This window comes from Lagopus muta, chromosome 1 (genome assembly GCF_023343835.1).
Source record: "Lagopus muta isolate bLagMut1 chromosome 1, bLagMut1 primary, whole genome shotgun sequence".
Classification (NCBI taxonomy): Eukaryota; Metazoa; Chordata; class Aves; order Galliformes; family Phasianidae; genus Lagopus; species Lagopus muta.
Genome location: NC_064433.1, coordinates 25,367,292 through 25,387,978, shown reverse-complemented (window position 1 = coordinate 25,387,978; position 20,687 = coordinate 25,367,292). Strand labels below are relative to the sequence as shown.

The 20,687-nt window shown below is 38.5% G+C and overlaps 1 protein-coding gene across 1 annotated transcript in view; it reads left to right on the top strand.

The window, feature by feature from the left end:
- Positions 1 to 9,601: 9,601 nt before the first annotated feature.
- Positions 9,602 to 20,687, top strand: part of MDFIC (MyoD family inhibitor domain containing) — a 48,279-nt gene continuing 37,193 nt past the window's right edge. Inside the window, 4 exon segments of the mRNA XM_048956510.1 lie at positions 9,602 to 9,716; positions 9,719 to 9,955; positions 10,326 to 10,478; positions 20,514 to 20,645. Coding sequence (XP_048812467.1) covers positions 9,617 to 9,716; positions 9,719 to 9,955; positions 10,326 to 10,478; positions 20,514 to 20,645 — 622 coding nt within the window. The 5' untranslated portion in view covers positions 9,602 to 9,616.

Sequence of the window (20,687 nt, the reverse complement as noted above, 5' to 3'; positions counted from 1 at the left end):
CCTAAATGTTCTTCATACATTAAAAAATAAATTGTAGTATTGATTAATGCAGTGAGCAGCCCAATTTAATCCCATATTATTGTCACTTCAACCTGAACTTGCAATTTTCACATGTTTCAGCATTTATCTTTGGAACAGTCACCTGTCATGCTTAATGAAACTAAGTGACAATTGTATTTCTTTTAGTACATTAATATAATTAGGGTTTTTTGAAACCAACTTCAGGGTTAAAATAAATCATAGAACTTCATTAACTACTAAGATAAGAAATACAGCTTTCTGCTTTTTTCTTAAATATTGTAAGCTTTGCCTTACTGTTACTTTGTCTCCTTTAATAAATATTGATTAGGATTAAATACTTTATAATATATCTTTTCCCATTCAAGTGTTCTAGGCCTCCACCTTCACAAATGAGGATAAATGTATAATCTCATGGTCTATTGTGGTCCTTTACACATACACAATGTGAGTATAGTTAACTGTGGGTGTCTAGACAGAATCTTACACAAACATTAATGTATATGAACAGAAGTCTGCTGCGTATTTCTAAGACATCCACCTTATTTTACCACACAGCACATTTCTTGGCAGAGCAAGTTAATATTGTATTTTGCACATTGCTATATCCATGGACCCAGATTCTCATTTTGTTTTCATCACAGAGAGGCAAGAGTCACAGTAATGTTCTCAAGTTCACTCATTTATGTTGAGTAGGGAAGATCCAATGTGTTCTGCTTTATTTTAAGAAGTCTCTGTTGTCACAGGAGATGGTCGCTGGTATTCACCACTTCACGTTCCAGAACAAATGTTATACAGAAATAGAATTTGAAGTGTTACAAGACATAAGAAGCAGCAGATGTTATGTGAGAGGGTTTGCTGTTGTTTTTTCTGTTGTACCATAAAGGAAAAAATTATTTATCTATGTGTTTCTCCTACCCTTATGTTTTTGTATGTCTAGCTTCAATTTTATAAATGGAGAAATTGATGACCAACAGCCCAGATGCTTCCAAAGATTTAGTTTTTGGATACTAATCCTTGTGCATGTTTTTGCAGTATGATTTGCAATAATTTAAAAGTTTTCTTTTTTTTTTTTAAATATTTTATTTGTTAGTATACTTGATTCCATTACTACATCAGGCATAACGAGGCACATATCGAATAGAAGACACATTCCTACATTGAAAAGACTTTCTTTGCTGCACAGCTTTACCGTCACTTTAGTCAATGACTAAACCTGGGCTATGGGATGAAGAGCATCATGCATACATTTTTGAACTAGTGCTATGTTTTGGATCTCCAAGCTGCTGATGAGTAGGAGAGTTCATACTAGTTTGAGTGCTCTGCAACAGAAATTTTTGATGTAAATCATATTTTTTCCCTTAGGAAAATGACACCGTGGTGATGCTACAGTGTTTTGAGAGAACACTTCAAAAACTCTTCTCTAAATTAGCTACGATTTTTTTCAGAACTATTCACAAATGGTAACATGAGGAGGCAAGACATCATCAGACAGTCAGCAGCATTTACTGCTTTGGAGTGCAGGGTCACCACAGGAGAAGAACTCCTACTTACAGCCACAGAACAGACTGATAGTGATGGAAAATGGAGTGGGCTGGAAGTCTCATGTCCTTGCTGCCAGTGACAAATAGCTGAGAAAAAAATGGCAGTACTCTTTGTGTGAAAAAATATTCTGTCTTAATTACATTTATGGTTAAACTAATTAGAAGTATATCTCTGACCCTAGAAACAGGTGTGCAAAACTTAATCTAGTCTGTGTAAAGTATTGGATCAAGTTCAGGATAGGTCCAGTACTACTGAATTAAAAAATCCAACATCTTTTTTTCCATTTTACTAAAACAAAATTGGGCAAAAATTGGAGGAATGGATAGATTTCCAGGACTGGAAAACCAGTGACTCTACTTTGCAGTGAAACCAGCAGCGATACAGTGCTGAGGTTGATTCAATTTTACTTGGCTGTAGGAGATGGTTACCAGAACTTTACTTTTATTATAATAAAACATATTGGATGAAAATACAAACAATTTATAGCAGAGATATAAAAGTCACCTTGGAAAACTACGGAATTTATTTAATTTTTTTTTCTGATTCTTGACGATCACAGTAATTTGTGAACTGCTGGCATTTGTATCTTGAAACAATCTGAGACAGAACAGCTAGCACGTTAGAAACCTAAAATAACTGAGTACAAACTATCTTACTTTTATTTACAGTCATAAAAGAAAGAAAAAAACAGCTCAGACCTCAAGATAACTGGTTGTATAAGTTTACTACAGCCTGTTTATAGCTTTTATATGTAAAACAATGTTAAATAAAATTATACTTTAACATTATAACTTTTACAGTATTTTCATTAATACTTTAAAATGGTTAAAACAAACCACAGAAAGAAGAAAAGAGAAATGGAGAAATTTGTACATGGCAATAGCCTTCCTCACTATACTAAAATGTAACCATTTATTTTAAAGGAAATCACTAAAATTCCACTGATTTTATGTCCATACACACACACTCTCTCTCTCTCTGATATGTAACAGACATTACACATTGTACCAGGGAGTATAATCACACCCATCATTCAGTGGGTAGGAACATATCTCCATAAGCATGATCTGAAGGTGCTGCATGCGTGGGACTTTTTGATTCTAATCTGAGTTTTCCAATTTTATTATTATTTTAGATGAGATGTTATAATGTTTATCTGTAAGGGCATAAATATTTAATTCTTACATGGTTTTCAGTTTATACTTGCCATTAATTGCCAAAACGCCTATCTGCACACACTTGGAGCTAATATCTGCATTAGTATAAAACCCACGAAATACTTCTCAGTACTGCTTACTAAAGTAATACACTGAAAATATTTAAAAGCTATTACTTGTCACTCTGCACCATGGATGCTATCTAGTTCTTGAAAAATGTAGGTAATTTCCTCTTCACTCTTTCTGGTTATTCCAGTTAGTCTACAGGATGAGGTGGGACAAAGCCAAGTCTTCTCTAGATTTTCTTTTGCTTCCTGCGAAAAACCCCTATCCTGTGGGAACAGACACAGAACTGTAGTAGACCTGGACTCAAGATTCCAAGATCTGTAGTACTTTCATTTAGGTAACAAGAAACTGAAGCAGAAGACTTTATTTACTTCCCTGCCTTTTTTTCCATCTTTATTTGCATAGGATGCCAGGATATTCATTTATTGATGCAGAAAAAAACAATTGTTGATTCAAAAATCATCATATTTTGTGATGTAGAAGAAAGAGCCTTTTCCAATCCAGACTGCTGACTGAGTAAGCAGAAGAACTGTATGTATACTTAGTATTCAAATAAGCACTTGATGCTAAGACCTTAGTCCAGTCACTTACAAGGATGCCAAAATGAGAAATGGAAAGCACGTATTCAGGCAATTAAAAAACCAGTATTTCGATTATAATTAGCAGATAGGAAAAAAATAGTGGAGAAAGAGATATCGTGAAATATTTTACTTTAAGAAAGCCATAGTTTGAAGAATTTTTGCAAGTGGATTTATTTATTTATCTGTTTGTTTGTTTGTTTGTTTATTGTGAGTTGTAAAGACCAGGGAGAGAAATTACTGTGCACAGCTTTGAGTGAGAAGCATGAGCAAATAATTTCTGCTTGTAAGTAGAGAAACAATTTTTTTCTCAAAGATTCGATTGTGCTTTCAGCATTAAGGACTCATAATATGCAAGTACATTCTGTGGTTAACATATAGTAGCAGCATGCATGCTGGAGGTTCCAAAGGAGCTTTTATAAGATATGGTCCAAATACGCCATTAGGAATAATATGCAATACATAACTAAGACCATTCAGTATTACAGAGCTGTAACACAGATGCACAATATCTTTAATATCTGATTCATAGCATACTGACATCTCCAAAGAAACACCTGTACTGTACTGTGCATTATGAATTCGTATTGAAGGTGCACAAATTTAGCTAAATGTTTAGAGATCTCTGGATGTGATTCCATGATGTCATACAGCAAAGTAGCATACCGTCTTTTGTTTCACTGCATTATTTACTTATATGTAAAATGCTTGTTCAAATATTTTTCTTTTTAATATAATTGGGAAGGATTGATTAGGTATTCAGTTTAAATGGGAATTTTTTTTTTTTTTTTTTTTTTTTTTTAAATTCTAGAAATGGTATTTTTGCAAACCTCATTTGATATTGACAGTTAGTTTGGTAGTGCTGAGAAATGATAATGTAAGTTTCATGAATAGTCACAATTGTTAAGAATGTGCATAAAATACTAAGGTAGAATAATGCCAGATGAAGATACTGCACAGCTCACAGAAGCCTTGCTAACTCGGTTTACTTTCACCTGTTATAAACGAAGCTTCTGGGACCAGGTCTAATGTAGTTCTGTGTCTATGCCACAGGATGGGGATTTCCCCCGGGAATTAAAAGAAAAGCTGGGGAAGACTTGGCTTCGTCCCACCTTATCCTGTAGACTGACTGGAATAACCAGAAAGAGTGAGGAGGAAATTACCTACATCATTTCAAGACTCGGTGTCCATATAGGTAATATTGTATATGTATAGGTAATATATATATATAGGTAATATATATATATATATACCTATATATATATAGGTAATATTGTATTATAGGTAATATAGGTGTTGTATAGGTAAATTCAGTAAGCTATTCTAAATTTATTAAATCTCTATGTATTCCATGTTCCTACATTTTGTATTTAGTTAGCCACAATTTTTAATCCATATTCACTTAAACTGCTTAACTATCCTGTTAACTCAAGAGATGGTGTTGTCCATCGCTTCTCTTTGCAGAGATGATCTGTAACGTCAAAAGAAATTCCAAATAATCTTGAACGCACTGAAGAGTCTGAATAGCCTTTGAAGTGTTTGAAGCGTTCACTTCTGCTGAATTTCAAGTTTCTTCTGAAGAATTAAATAAGTTTTTTATTAAGGTGCAATATTAACTGCAAAGTGAAAAGCTGAGTAACTGAAAAGAATATATGCAAATAAATTATATGTTGCAATCCAGCAGATTTAATTTTAATTGAATATTGAATATTTCTTCGTGACATTTGTAGGAATGTAATAAATTATAGTTGCCGTTTTGTTGTGATGAAACGTCATTTTGCAGGCCTCAATACATGATCTGTTACTTTTTCATGTGAGATCTATTATTTGCCTGAGTGAGCTACTTGCTTGAGCTTGCTAAGCAATAGCTGAAACTACCATAAACCATATCATGTGATGTGCTTCGCCCTAAGTAGGATAAAGCTTGCTGAGCTGCATTCATCTTTCATACAACTCCTTTGGCTTCACTAGAGTTACATCAGGAATAATTCTTCTCAATATATTTTGTTTCATTTTACAATTTATCAATTTTAATGAAATCTTTGCTATACTATTTCACAGAAAATAGTTCATTATAAATAGGAAATCAGCACAGTGAAGAAGGATGTATCTTGCCTTGCTTTCCCTTCCCTTCCCTTCCCTTCCCTTCCCTTCCCTTCCCTTCCCTTCCCTTCCCTTCCCTTCCCTTCCCTTCCCTTCCCTTCCCTTCCCTTCCCTTCCCTTCCCTTCCCTTCCCTTCCCTTCCCTTCCCTTCCCTTCCCTTCCCTTCCCTTCCCTTCCCTTCCCTTCCCTTCCCTTCCCTTCCCTTCCCTTCCCTTCCCTTCCCTTCCCTTCCCTTTTTTTAAAAATTCATATTTACTTTAACTGTAATTCTAATTGCCAGCTTGAGTCTGAACAAAGCAACCATTAAGCCTCACATTCTTTTTCTCCCCACTGAGAAGTCCATCCCGTGGCAGAGAAACACTAGGCCTGGGCAAGAATCATTTATGGTAGAAAGACTTCTTCCTCCAAATGGCAGAGTGCAGCATTACTGGAATTAATTGCTTCTCTGCATTTCTTGACTCTATTTCTGATTGTGGAAGGACTTAAATCTGTATGCCTCCAATTTCGTTTTGGCATCCTAGTGTTTATTTTTCTCTCTGTGCTCTATGGAGATGGATTTCCTTGGAATAGAAGGGATTGGTTGCCCTGCTATAACCAGCTGATGTTTAAAGTGCTGTCAATCCCACTGTATTTCAGTGGTTGTGTTTTAGGGAGTACAAAACCTAATCTAAAACAATCTGCAGGCAGAATCCAGCTATCTGTGGCTTCTAAAGACATTTTGGAGAAGGGTAATATACAAACTAGGCCATGAAAACCAAGAACCCAACCAGTTCAGGCATGCTAATATCCTTCAAATTGCCCTTTAGTGTGTTTCTTTTCTGCTGAACTTCTTATATTACATATATTCTTGATTTCAATATAAATTAAAATGAATTTTTAAACTTAATTTGAAACGCTGTTATTTTATAACATAGCTTATCTTTAAAACTAACTCTTTTTTTATCCCTCTCAACTATAGCCGTCTTTCCATTTTGGTGTTGCCACACTACAGAATATTTAGGGCAGAGAGCCTGCCGGTATCCCACTAGTGAAAATAGTTGTGAAGTTTAAAATAATAAACATATGCTAAAAATGCTTTTTACAAAATTGGGAATTACACTTTTAAGTATAGGAGAAGGATGATTTGAGCTCACAGGTACTAAAGTACTAGCTATCAGTCATGGATTTACTATTTTTGTTCATCTTTCAGAAACCTGAAAGTTACATGGAACGTTAAGGACATAAAATCTTTGCACTTTCCCCTGCTCTTGTTGACAGAAGAAAGACAACATCTGTATAAGAGTAATCTTAAGGAAATAAAGGTATGGGGAGCAAATCCAGGCAGCTACACCTGTACCAATCCAACTATTCAACAATCGCTCCTCTTTATCATGTAAGCAGTAATATTTCTTTGAAGCTATACACAAACTTTCTGCAGCATTGCTGAGAAAAGTAACTCTGCTAGCCAGAACTTCTTCCTTAAGAAACTGATATTCAAAAAAATTCAGACTGAAATTTTTACTTGGAAAACTCAAGCTACAATACAGCTTAAGGTTTTAACAATTTAAGTAAAAATATCCTAAAATTTGGAGCAGTTTATTTTGGGATGTAATGGATTTAGTTTAAATAACAACTTGTGTCTTTCTAAAATACTTTCACTTAGTAATGAGCCTTATTTTGGTTGGAGGTGATATCTATTTTATGTCTTGTGTGGAGGTCAGTTTTGTCCCAAAGACATATGACTGTGTTTTGCATTTTGTGCACTTTTAATAGGATTTTGTTTTCCAGAAATGTTCAATAAGGAAAGAAACACGGAGAAGGCTTTTAGAAAACTTTTACCTGACTACAAACCATACTTACTGCATTTTAAAATGTTTTGAGCTTACCTTCACATTCACCTCCCAGATCTGCCATTATGATCTTGAAAAGCATACCTGAATTTTCTAATCTAGCAATGAGGTGGTGGAGTCACCGACCCTGGGGGTGTTCAAGGAAAGGCTGGATGTTGTGTTGAGGGACATGATTTAGTGGGAGCTATTGGTAATAGGTGAACGGTTGGACTGGATGATCTTTTAGGTCTTTTCCAACCTTGGTGATTCTATGATTCTATGATTCTATGAATGAAAGAGTGTAGTGGAATAGTGCAACAACCTGTACCCTGACTCCTGTAGTAAGATCTGTTGCGTCTCATGTTTGTAATATACTTGAGGGGCTGCTGCTGTTAGGCTGCCCACTCCCTCAGAAGTTTTAATAATAGTTAAACTTTAAAAAACAGTATGAAACAATCAGTTTAGATTAGCAGTGTTAGGCTGCCAGGAGTGTGCCATATTGTTGGCTTCTGCCAATAAACTTTGCCTACCTGTGGTATCTCACTAACAGTGACCACATCTAGATCTATCTTTTCACAATCAGTAGAACAACTGTGGTACAAGCAGCACCACAGCTTTTCAATGTAGTTGAATGTGTTGCACAGTATTTTTAATGTTATTTCAGTGAACTGAACTTTTTGCATATTGAATTATCTGAACTTGTTTTATTTGATTTTACTTGGGCTTATTGTACACTGCATCAATGGCAGTACGGCAACATCATCTGAAGATCCAATTCAGCTCATTCATTTGGTTGTTTCAATCTCTATACAGGCAGCTACCTTCAGCAGAACCTTCACACAGTGAGTTCATGCCATCATCTTTTTGAAAAAGATAAACTGAACACCAAGACATTCACCATGTGTGTGTTATAGATAAGGTTAAAAAAAAATCAACCATAAAACCTGCATGGTATCTGCTAGATAGACACGTATTATCCAATGAAACATTTTGAAGGCAGGGTGTGGCCGGCTAAGTTGTTGCTCCTCCCACTGTTCCGTGCTGTTTCCCAGTTTCAGAGGGAAAAACACAGGCTTGGACGTTGAGGATGAGTCATAACTGCTCTTCTGCTACTGACTCACTTGTGAGTTTGAGGTAAGTCCTTCTACCTTATGCCTGAAGTGCTCTGCCTTCAGGGCAGCGAGGAGAGAAGCAGCTGTTGTATACTGGTGCTGTGGAAAGTTATGCAATGTTTTCTTAGATGAGAAGTGCAGATATTGATACCCATATTATTATTATGCAATGCCATATAAGTTTGTGTACACTAAATGGAATTTTTACTTGGCTTCTTCTGGACATAGTGCACTTTTTTTTCCATTATATCATGAAAAAGCTTAAAGAAATATTACATTGTACCAAAGAACATCTTAGTTTACTGAAATACTTAAAAATGATCGTATTTCTCGGCAGAAAATATATAAACCTGAAATAGCATTTCTTATTAGTTGCATCACACTTACCTCTTGCACCAATAGTGACCAATAATAAAGCTGAACAGTGATGGCTTTTGCAATTAGAAGAGGCCCTAAAGTGGGTGGTGTCCCAAAGGAAATGGCTCCTACTCAGGTATTTACGCTGTACAGTCACTATGTGAGCATTGCAGGGAAATGCTCAGCTTTAAGAAGAAAACTCTTAATATCTGACCACATTACTTAGTACTTATGATATCAGAAGCAATAACCATCAGTTCTCTTTTCCCATGTTAGGATGCAGCCAAATTTATAACTTGGCTATTTTTAATTCCCAGTTCCAACTTCCTAGAAGGTACCTGCTTGTCCACTGTGATGGGAGACAGCAGTAAATCATCTTCACTAAATCATGCTAGAATTTCTATCTTTTAAAGAAATTACAGACTAAAGATGAACATGTAATAAGAGAGGTGTACAGAGCTGCAGTAGGATGTGCAAGGTATCTTAATGTACGGGTACATTGGTGCAGAGTGGCAACACTCCATAGTGTGGGCAGCAGCAGAGCATAAGCCAACCAAACCAATTGGTGTAATGGGAAAGAAATGTGTTTAGAGAACCACAGGTAAGGCTGCTAGGCAGGTACTAGCGGAAGGAGTGGTTTGCTCTCTGGGTTTCTGCATCTGAAAAATACTTGTCCAGTCCTTCCTCCTCACATACCCGTGCTGTGGGCAGAGGCACACAGGCCAGGACAGGTGTGAGGGGCGGCAGGCCGGGCAGGCAGCAGAGCCCACAGCCCTGACCAGGCTACCAGGCTGCCCGCTTTCTGAGGCGCGACGGGGTGAAGGCAAACAGTAACCACCGCAACGCACAACTTCTGAGGCAGCGGCTGCACCATGAGAAGTGCCTCAGCCAAACCCTACAGCTGCAAGCACTGTCCAGGCATGAAAGCCTTCCTTTCAGGGTGGTGGTTGTTTTTTTTTTTGTTTTTTTTTTTCCTTTCTCCCTATTTCTGCCTGACGGGTTTCAGCCTCCCGGGGACTTCCCGTGGCGGGAGGCCCGGCTGGGGGCGGGGGGCGGCCCAGCCCGCGGCCCGGCGCTGGCGGGCGGCGGGACACGCACAGCGGCCGCCCCGAGCCGCGCTCGCCGCCAGCCGGAGTGGGATGTTTCATCGTCCGGAAATGATGGCAAAGCAGTGACTGCGGCGGCGGGGGGCCGGCGGGGGGCGAGTGCGGGTGCGTGAGTGCACGCGTGTGCCCGGGGGAAGGCCCGCGGGGCGCGCGAGGCGGCGGGCGCCGGGGGAGCGGGGACGCAGAGGGGGGCCGGGCTGCGCGGCGGAGCGGGAGGAAATGCGGAGGTAGGGCGCGCCCCTCCGCGCCGCGTGGGGCCCCGCGCCCTCCGGCTGCCGGGCCGCCGTCGCCGCCCTCCCCTCGCCCGCGGCCACCGCCCCCCGGTCCCGCGGGTGTCGCCGCGGGGGGCGGGCGGCGCGCCTGGCCGCGAAGTTGCCGCCGCTCCGTCGCTGTCCCTCCGCGGTCCCGCGCCCCGAGCCGTGAGTTTTCTGCGTAGAACGCGCTAACGAGTCCTTTCGCGTGCTTGTTCCTGCAGGGTGGCGTGTTAGTTCGGCTGGAGGGAGTGCAGGCTCTGCGCTACTCGGTGAGAGCTGGCAGATGTCCCAAGTGAGGGAACCTCTTCCTCCAGGGCCTGAAGGGCCAGAGCGGGCTCCGAGTGACGGCGGCGCTTTGATCTCGCTCCCTCGAGGTGAGTCGCTTTAAAGTTTCTCGGTAATTGTTGCGCCTTTTATTTGAATGATGCGTTTACTGACTCGTTCTGTGGGTTTTAACCCCTCGCTGCTCCCCGCTCCCGGCCCCTCCTGGGTGTACCTCTGTAACACTTTCACTACCCCGCCTTATTGTTTTAGCCAGAAATATTCTATGTAAAAAACGCAAAATGGGAAGAAGTAAAGGATGTACTGATGTCAGCGCTGCTTCTCACTGCTTGAAAAACTGCAGTCACTGAGAGGCAGATGCTACTCCTTGAAAACGCCTCCACATTGCTCAGCTTTGGCGTTTGCTTTTTGGAGCTCTTTGCCAAGCTCTAATTCTCAGCCCTGCAATGAGTTGAGAAGGGCAGTCCTGGGCCAGCATTGCTGTGCAGGTGGGAGGGCGCACTCCTGTTTCTCCTCTTAGTTTATGTTGGTGCTGCGCCTAATGCCTGTTCATAGACTGTTCACTTGTTTTGTGTTTACTGCTCAACTGTTCTTCAGAAGCATGTTCATCATAGCGAGAAATTCTTCAAACTGTGTGCAGTTTGCACTTGCACAGAGTATATTGATGCTCTGATCACCTTCATGTAGAGGAGTTTGACAAGGTGTTCTGTAGGTTGTCCTCAAAGCAGGGCAGTGTGTTTGCCTGCTGAGTTCTGGCCTGTGAAGATGAGACTTATTTCTTTTCTTGCATTTACAGCTACTGCTTTGTTTTTCAGAGTTCTGACAGCAGTTTTTTGCCTCTGAAGAACAGACAAATAAGGTTGTTCAAAGGCTGTGACTTTATACATAAGAGGTTAACTTAGCAGAGCCTGGTAACTCGGTTGTGCAACAGCGGATTAAAGATGCAGCCTCTGCTTTTGTAACGTGGAAAATCAATAGCTGTGTGAAATCAAAGTTGAAGACTCATTTGAGAAACCAGAAAGTATCTGCAGCAAAGTTTTTTTTTTTTTAAAAAAAAAAAGTCTGGCAGGGAGACATATTAAATTGGCTTATACTTATCTTATTGTTTTGGGTTTGTTGTTTTTTTTTTTTTTTTTGTCCTGGAGAATGACTCATAACTTCTAAACAGTAAAAAAAAAATAATAAAAGAAGATTAGATACAGAAGATCAGGCGGAACAGAACTCTCAGAATCACGTTTTGGCCAGAAAAGAACAGTATTTGTCATACATGTTTATTTTCCACACTTTTCTCTGTCATGTGATCCAATGGCCACCCTGGTTAAATGCATTGTGTAGGCCATACATCAGAGTTAGGGGAGTTTCAAGCCAGTGAGCAAAGTAGCCTAGAGAACAGTCTTCTTACAGTACCACTTTGAATTGTGTTTTAACTTTGAAATAAAGTTGTATATGGTTCAATTTCCATAAGATTTTCAATACCTGCTCTTTCTTCTTATGGAAGGTAAGGAGAAGAGCAGCGGCCTGCACACAGACAAGTTCTGTGCAGAGCCTGAAAGGCACAGCTTCAGCTCAGAGTTGTCAAAGTGAAAGGTTGTAGAGTGACTTTTTCAGGGATCACTAAGGTACAAAGTAGTGTAATGTGTTGACTGAGGTTTGCTCACTGGCCACACCTTTCAAGGCACATGCTCAGTTTTAAGGGACATGCATAGTTCACAGAAAGATAAAGCCTTTTTCATTTTTTTTTTACTCAGTTCAGCATTGAAATGTGCCTTTTAAAAAAAAAATTCTAGTGAACTTAGATTTAAGGATAACAGTGGATATTTGTTGCTTTTTTCAAGTCTAATTCTGTTGGGGAAATGGGGGTGGAAAGAGGAAGAGGTGAGTTCATAACATTTCCAGTCTATATTCCAGCATTTCTGTTGTCAGCTTTGCAGTGTGTGGTTACAGGGTTAGGTAGTTGAGATATTCCAGGACTGAAGATCTCAGATAATATATCTGGAACTTTCAACACCCTGCAGCACTTTCTGTACCATCCCACAGGACACACAAAGTATACTGACTACTGTAGAATTTGGGGATAATTGTAAAAGCTGTGGCTGAAATTTTCATTATTTCTGAAAATGGGCTAGAGTTGTAGTAAGTTGAAATAATTATTAATTTACTTGGAATCATCTCCTAATAGATAGCTGATGACTCCTTATATTTACAATGACATCTTTTTGGTTTGTGTCCACCTAGGAATAAAAAATCTTTAATCAGAAAAAAATAATTTACATATAGCAAAGTTTTAAGCACACCCTAATGAGCAAGACTTTCTGTTTGATAGCAGCATACTTTAACATGTGTTCTATATTTGTCTACCTGCTGTAGATATCTTGCATCCTGAGAACAAACTTCTGTTTTCTTCTGAAGTTTGGTGAGGTGTCATAAAAAAATCCAAATTTTGAGGTGCTCGTTTTGTTTGTTCTCATAAGTATTCAGATGCTCTCTTTTTCATAAAAGGAAAAGAAACTAACTGAACTGTAAATACTCAGCAAATAACTATGCTACAATGTGGAGGAAACAAACAAAAGAACTTCACTTTGGGTTGAGATTCAGCTTGGCCTACAGAGGTGGCGTTCTCTGACTTTCTCAACTTCAGAGAACGTTCATGCATTGCCTTAAGCAATAGACTCTCTTATCTTCTCCACTGCCACTGTTCTTTTTCAGTTCATTTTATGATTTAACGCATATATAAATATTTCTGAGAATCTTTGGACTTTGCCCCTCCATACTGTGAGAGATAGTTGATGAAATGGTGCTCTTTTTTGGCAATATCAATACTCGGTTTCAGTCTTTAAACTATTATTTGTGTGAAAAGTGTGCAGCTGAAAGAGGATGACAGATTTAACCTAATTTCTGCAAACACTGGGTTTGTGTTTTGCCACGTCCTTGCAGAAGCGTAAGTGTAGTTGTGAGCTGTTGTTCAAGATTTTGCTCACATCATCTCTGCTTTTCTGGGCTCCATAGGCCTTGGAATCAAAATATGACTACATCTGCCTGTGTGCAGTACAACGTAGTCAGAATGCATAGTGTCTATATCAGTTTACTTTGACTGTGATCAAGTATTTTCAGCACTGGCAAATGCCAGAATAGTTCAGCATCCCTAAGCAAGGAATTTGACGATTTGTGACCAGTAGCCTTTCTGCTTTAAGGAGAACATTTTGTATATTAGAGGTCACACCATGGTTGTTGCTTGGACTATGGGTAGACTTCTTCCATTAAATCCTCTGCATTTGAATAAACCAGAGAGTACAAGAGAGAACTTTCAACAAACATGGAACTGTATTTTGGGAATCAAGCCACATTTTAAAAGATGCAACACTATCATCTATGAAGTATTTGGAATGCTTCTACTTTTGCCCATTATCAACTGACTGAGTAGAATAACATGTCAATTAATATTTAACTTTCTGAATTTACAAACAATCTAAAGAAATGAAGAAAAAAAATGATAATCACACAAACTATTAGAAATTTCTAATAGCCATTTATACAATGGAAATCCATTAGGTTTCTTTATTAGGTGATGGGTGTGTATGGCTGAGTCTAGTAGAAGTACTAAGAGATTCTGTAAGTGGCTGTTCTCTCCTGTGCAAATCATGTCACTGTTGCTGAGTGGAGATGCAGTTATGGTTTGGTGCCTGAAGAAACCATATACAGCAGTATTAGTTCATTCAGAACCTCCATCCAGAAAATCACAAAAACAGTGTTCTCTTCTTCAGCGATGTGATTCAAACCCCTTAGTATTCTGTGTCTTCAACTGTTTTCATGACCAGGAGCACTACAGCGCTAGGTAAGATGAGGTGACAGAAAACTCACTCTGGAAACATCTTGAAGCAACACCTATAACTGTCACTGTGACTGTTGCACTTTACTAGCAATGCCCCAATGTTGAGAGTAATGGATTTTCATTTTAATGGCTAAGTTATACACACAAATTGCTCAAACCTAGGAAGGGTTTGCCCTATTTGAATTTCTACTTAATGTGAAGAGAGTTTAGAGAATCTGTGTTAGTTAGTTGTATAGTTTTCTGTCAGCAGTAAAGCATTTATTAAACGTTACTGACTACAGTACCTAAAACTTCCAGAATTGTCTGACTCTAGCTAGTCATAATAATACACTTCTGCTTTCAGTTTCATGTGCATGCAGTTCCAGTAAAGTGATTCATGTCTACATGGGTGTGATAGACTTGTATTTCACAGAGCTGACTGTTAAGGTCTTGCATCAAATTTGAAATATTTTTGTTCCATCTCATAGGCAAGCTTTATATTGCAGTCATGTTTCTCAAACTCTATTTTAGACCTTCAGAAGTTAGGCTTCACTTTAAACACTTGACTTTTCTTCCTGTTAAGTAGTATGCAGCGATGACCGTGTCTGTGCTAGTGTTTTCAATCAGTAGTGCTGTTTTGAACTGAACACCCTGTTCACCCCAGCTTTGATTTGCTTTCTTGGGGAGTGACCTGGGCTGGATTCCTTTTAAACTAAACAATCTGGAAGATGTACTGTAGGAATGTGCCTGATGCACCCTAGCCAAGAAATGATCTTGAGACTAGAGTACTAGACTAGAGTGTGTAGGTTGCTCCAAAAGTAATGCCTCCTATTTATTTCTGTGGATTTACAACGGAGACAAAGAATACAGTAACACTAGTTGATACAGAAAAGTCTCAGCTAAAAAATGTTTTTCAACATAGTCACCACCATGAGCTCTTTATTTTCACTTGTGATGAACAAGAGCCTGCATGCTGTGCTCCTAAAAGTCTGCATCAGCAGAGGTGACCCACTGTCAGTGTCACCACTGCTGAACCACCACCCACTGCCTCACTGTGCTCACATCCACTGTTTGGTCTCCATAAATATTCATCAAGCATCAACGAATCTCAATGGACGCAATTTTTTCCACATGCAGGAATTCATTGACACACCTTTTCTTCATACACCCTTCCATGTCAGACGCTGCTAAGGAATGTTGATGGGATGGTTCAATCCTTACTGCCATACCACCAGCATTTGCCTCAGACGTTGCGGGCTGATATAATAAAATAGGAGGCATTACTTTTGGGGCAGCCTTTATGCATCCCAGCAGTGTCATATCTAGGTGTTTAAATAAGCTTTACCTCACGCTTTCATCATTCTTCTGTCCTTATATAGTGATAGTGTTGAGTTACTCTTGTTTCTGCATTCTTCATGGTGGTCAGCTATGCAAGTCCATTCTGCTTGTTCCTGCATCCTTGATGAGAATGATGCACTAAGGTTTCCAGAAGGCTTTCCCAGCAGCTGCTTTTACTTTATTTGGTGCTGCCTCCCATCGTGTTGGTGAACAGAAAATGAATGCCATAACAACAAAGCCTTTAGTTGTGACAGCTGCAGGATTTTTAACTTTTTTTGTCTACCACACCCCTGTATCAGTACATGAACTTTGAACTAGTTTCTGAAGTCAAGTTTGTCATGTTGCAATTCTAGCCATTTTCATCATTCAGCTTTTTGAAAGAGAGGGCTATATCAGTTTATGGTATTATGTGTCATATAATGAATAGAAATCAGCTGCCTGTGACAGTATGAGGTTATCTGACACACTCAATATGGGAAGTCAGTTTCATTTTTTTGCTTGTGGAGGGGTTGGATAGTACATAGTTTCTATGCATTAAGGTATGTTTCTATGTTTGATATCTCAGTCTTGCTGTAGCTGTGTTTGAACTCACTGGGACACATTTCTGTGTGAGCTCTAGAGAGATGGTAGGTGGTTGGAGACAGCTGGAAGGTAAAGATATGAATTGACAAGCACTTAAAGAAGGAGAGGTGGGTGTTTGTCAAAGACTGAGGTGTGTCCTTCGAATGCACATCCTTTACCTGTTTTTATTTTGTGTTTTCTGTCAGTTTGCATGCTAATGAAACCAAAACTGAACTTAAAAATCAATATTGCAGTCATTTGCAACTGCAAATACAAAGATTTATTCCATGAAATATGTATGTATTGCTGTGTAGTTCTAGAAACAAATATAAAAAGATTGTGGTACAGTGAATTACTGTAGCATAAAACAAATTTATATATGCTTTAATAATTCCAAATAACTCAGAAGTAAGAGTTCACTTTACTCATTTATTTCATGAAACACATTTTTAGATGTGAATCAAGTTTTTAATTTTTATCTTGTCCATAACATAGATATGATTTAGATTGTTAATTGTCCCTTTGGCCTCCGTGTTCCTTCTTTTCCTTATTTAAACCTTACATTTGCATTATTCCCTGCACAAGTAGAGTTTGTGCCCATGCTTATGTTCAGGATAAATCACAGAGTGATCTGTGTGGCTATCAAACCCACAGGGCTCTTGGCTAGGAGCTCAGCTCAGGGACTGCTGCTCGCCTAGAGGAGGCATATAGTCATCCAGGTTACTGATCAGGAGGCTGAATATGTCAGTAGAACCAAGTATCTGGGTAAGAAGCCTGTGTTGCTTTTGTGACATAACCTAGAGTAACTTGGAGTGGTTCTGAGGAGAGATTGGATTTCCAAGCACAGCCAGATGCAGAACATAATGATTCTTTTCCTTCCATTATTTGAACTGTTAGGAAGAGCATCTGGTTTTCTTCTTGGCTGTCAGTTTTGAAGGTTAGTCACCGGAGAGTGGAAGAGTGCTTCTAGATGAAGCAGAAGCTAACATACCAAATAAATACTACATAAAATTTCTTAAGGCTAAGCTTAATTAAAGCAGAGAAGTGTTACAAATTTATTTGAAAATACAGCGGAAAAATGACATGTTTGACTATGGCAGTATCCAGCCATTAGTACTGGTGCTTGCTGCAGGTTTTATTAACTCTGTTCTGCCACAAGCATGGCACATCGGAGAAAACTAAGGTTTTTATGTGGATTTTTACTGGTCTCATGAATTCATTACCTTTTATAAAGTATCCGTAACTATTCTTACACACCGAAATCAAAAAATAATGACATCAACAAAATACAGACTCAAGATTGTTCTTGAGGCTGTTTTCATGTGTGATCAGTTGTTGATATGTTGTAGCTGCACTTCAAAAGGGATAAGAATAAAAAGAGAGATACTATGATCCCATCATCAGTTGTTTCTTGTAAGGAAATAATAAAAGAAATGCCTTTCTACTAAAATTCAGGCCTGGTGCACTTCAGAGAGAAAGAACAATTGGGACACCAGTATTTGTTTATTTTCAGTGTTCTGCACATCAGTTTTTTTAGTAGTGTGAACTTACAAAAAAATACACACAACTTAAGGCACCATTCTTCTAAATCCCCACCAAACCAAGTCTGGCTAGGATGGAAATAGGTTTCTTCACAGCAGTCAGTGCTGTGTTTTGGATTTCTGACTAAAACAGCATTGATAACACACCAGTGGTTTTGCTGTTGCTGAGCCGTGCTTGCCTCTCACTTGGTGAGAGGCTGGGGGTGGGCAAGAGGCTGCCAGCTGGAATAGCTAGACTGAACTGACCATACCATGTACCCTCATGGTCCTCAGCAGGAACTGAGAGAAGGTTTTTTTGGGGGGATGTATCTGTTGCTTGAAAACCCGTGGGAGGTGGTGAGCAATTGCCTTTGTATCACTTGCTTCTGCTTTGTTTCTCCTTATCATCATTTATTACTAGTATATTTTGACCCACAGGTTTCCTCCCTTTTACTCTTTCTGCTATCTCCCCCATGCCTCACTGGGAAGGGTAGGAGCAGCTGTGTGGTGCTTAGCTCTGACCTACCACATCCCTATGGAAGCATCTGACAGGAGTCTGGCTTCTCTGCTGGGTGATGAAGAAGTGGGAAGTAAAATATCAAATAAATGCTTAATGTCACTGGTGCAACTTTGAAGTTATTGCTAGGAACATTCATGGGGAAGATTTAATACAAATTCAATAAATCAAAGAATAGTCACTCAATTCATGTTAATTGGTATTCAGTTGCAGTTGTTGTTTTTGTTTCTTAATAGTGCGTTTTCTTTCTTGTTAACTAATAATATTGTTTACAAGGTTTTGACTGGCTGTTTGTCATATCCAGCTAGAACAATGGAAGTAAACATGGAAAACACAAGTAAAACCCATAAAGAAAAATGTTTATATATATACTGAGCAGAAAACAAGCAGAGGAATGAAAACTAAATTCCTATGAATAATGATGTTTTGGTTGCATTCTGCACTCCTTCAATTTTTGTAGATAAAAATGTAATCTGGAACATCAGCAGCCCCACAAATGCTGATACTAATCTTTCCTTACAGTTGTTTGTTGTTTACTACATCAAATAGCAAGGCACTACAAACATGTATCCTATACAAGAAAATTGTATACAGCAACTCTCCCGTTTTGTACTACAGCTGCAGGGTAGATATTGTTCTAATCTTAAGTGTTTTTACTGCAGTAAAGTAGATCAAGAGCAAAATCTCTTAAAGTAGCTCATTTAAGCTTACTCTGTATGAAAAGGAGATTGTACTGTGCTTGCAGTTCTTTACGCTAGCTCTCTCCAGGACACTACTTATTTTCATTCAACCTATTGCAGAGCACTTTTCAAACACTTTTGAGAGACATTTGCACCTAATGCCCAACTGCACAGACAAAATTGTTACACTTTAATACAGTCATATTTGTGTCTGATAGATATCTGGGATAAATAATTTGTGACTGAGGCCTGTGAAAGAGCTTCAAGAAAATCTGTGTTTGATTTTGGTTTTGGTTTGGAGAGGATGAGTGTCTAGAAGAAGTTAGGTTATAAAGGGCAGTATGCAAAACTCATTGAAGTTGATGAATATCTTTCCAATCAGTGAGATAACTTTGCACCAATCCTGATGAAACTATTCATCTTAGGATGGACTTGAGGAGATATTGACAAGGTATTGAGGAAATGGTGTTATGAGGGAGCACTGAGAGAGAGGTAACATACAGGTAGCAGGGTCAGAATTCTCAGAGGCAGAAAATAATAGAAGAGGAGCAGCAGTGCTTGAAGGCTCATGCTACTATACATATAATATGGCATATATTATTTTGAATGATGTTCAGTGGCTCAGTTTAATAGGGTGAATAACAAAGGCAGAAAGTTAGGATTTAAAGTCAGACTACTGTTGGCTACATAAAGAAACTAACCATAGCAGCTGTAGAAATCAGTGATTTTTCTGCATCTCAGAACCAGAACAATTGCTTTACTAGTGGATATGAAATCATTACATTGTGATAAATGTTTTATATAGATATATATACATATATACACATATATGTATAGTTTATAAACAGATTGAAAAAAAGATCTAACAGTTTTCAACAGTTGTTCTTTTACTTTAGTTTTACAGCAGGCATTATATCTCATACATGTCTGAAAAGTAGTTCACATTGAAATGATATAAGCTAATATTCTACATGAATATTAACTATTTCATGAATATGAAAGCTGCCACTCACCTTGGCTTGAGAATATAAAGGCCGTCAAAACAAAAATATCTGCTATCTTTTGAAGTAAGCGTAAGAATTTCTTCTCTGGAAACTTCTCTGCATCTTGTGAATACTTGGAGAGAGAAAATAATTCTTCTTTTCCTTACAGGCTGTTGAATATAATCACTAATTCAAAATCTAATTTTTTAGTGGCACACTGTTAAAATAAATTTAATTGTAGTCATCATTTTCGTTTCAAAAATATTGATCTTCAATCGTAAGTTGCATTGTAAATAATGGAAAACAGACTTTTGTGGAATTTCTGTAGCTTTTATATGCCAGAGGCAGAGGCACATGCACATGGGCAAGAAGTAAGGTTTTTGTGTGTGTGTGACAGATTGAAATTTTTATCTGAAAATACCATGGAATGTAACTGAACATAATCAAACTCAATTGTTGTTGTTACAAAAGATGCTGACTGTTATTTTGTGTGACTAAACAAATGATGACTGAAAGACTTTTTTTTAAGGAGGGAATATTTTCATCTGGTTAGGAAAACAAAAATTGTCTTTATTAGGAGTTATATCTAAGGAAAATGTATGAGATGTTAATGAAAGTTGCACTGTATATTCTCTAGTTTTTAACTTTCAAATATAAGATTTGCTCACCCAGAAGAAAAATACCAAAGAAACTAACAAGCTCACATTTCTTTTGCCTTAGAAAAAACTGACCAACAGAATATTGCAGCAGGAGATAAAGACATAAACCAGTCTTCCAGTAACCAACGTATACAGCCAGAGATACAAGAGCAGTCTGTCTGGGGAAATCGCACTGATGGTGACCTCATCAGAAGTAAGTACTTCCAGAACAAATTGCTGCCATTTAGGCTTGCTT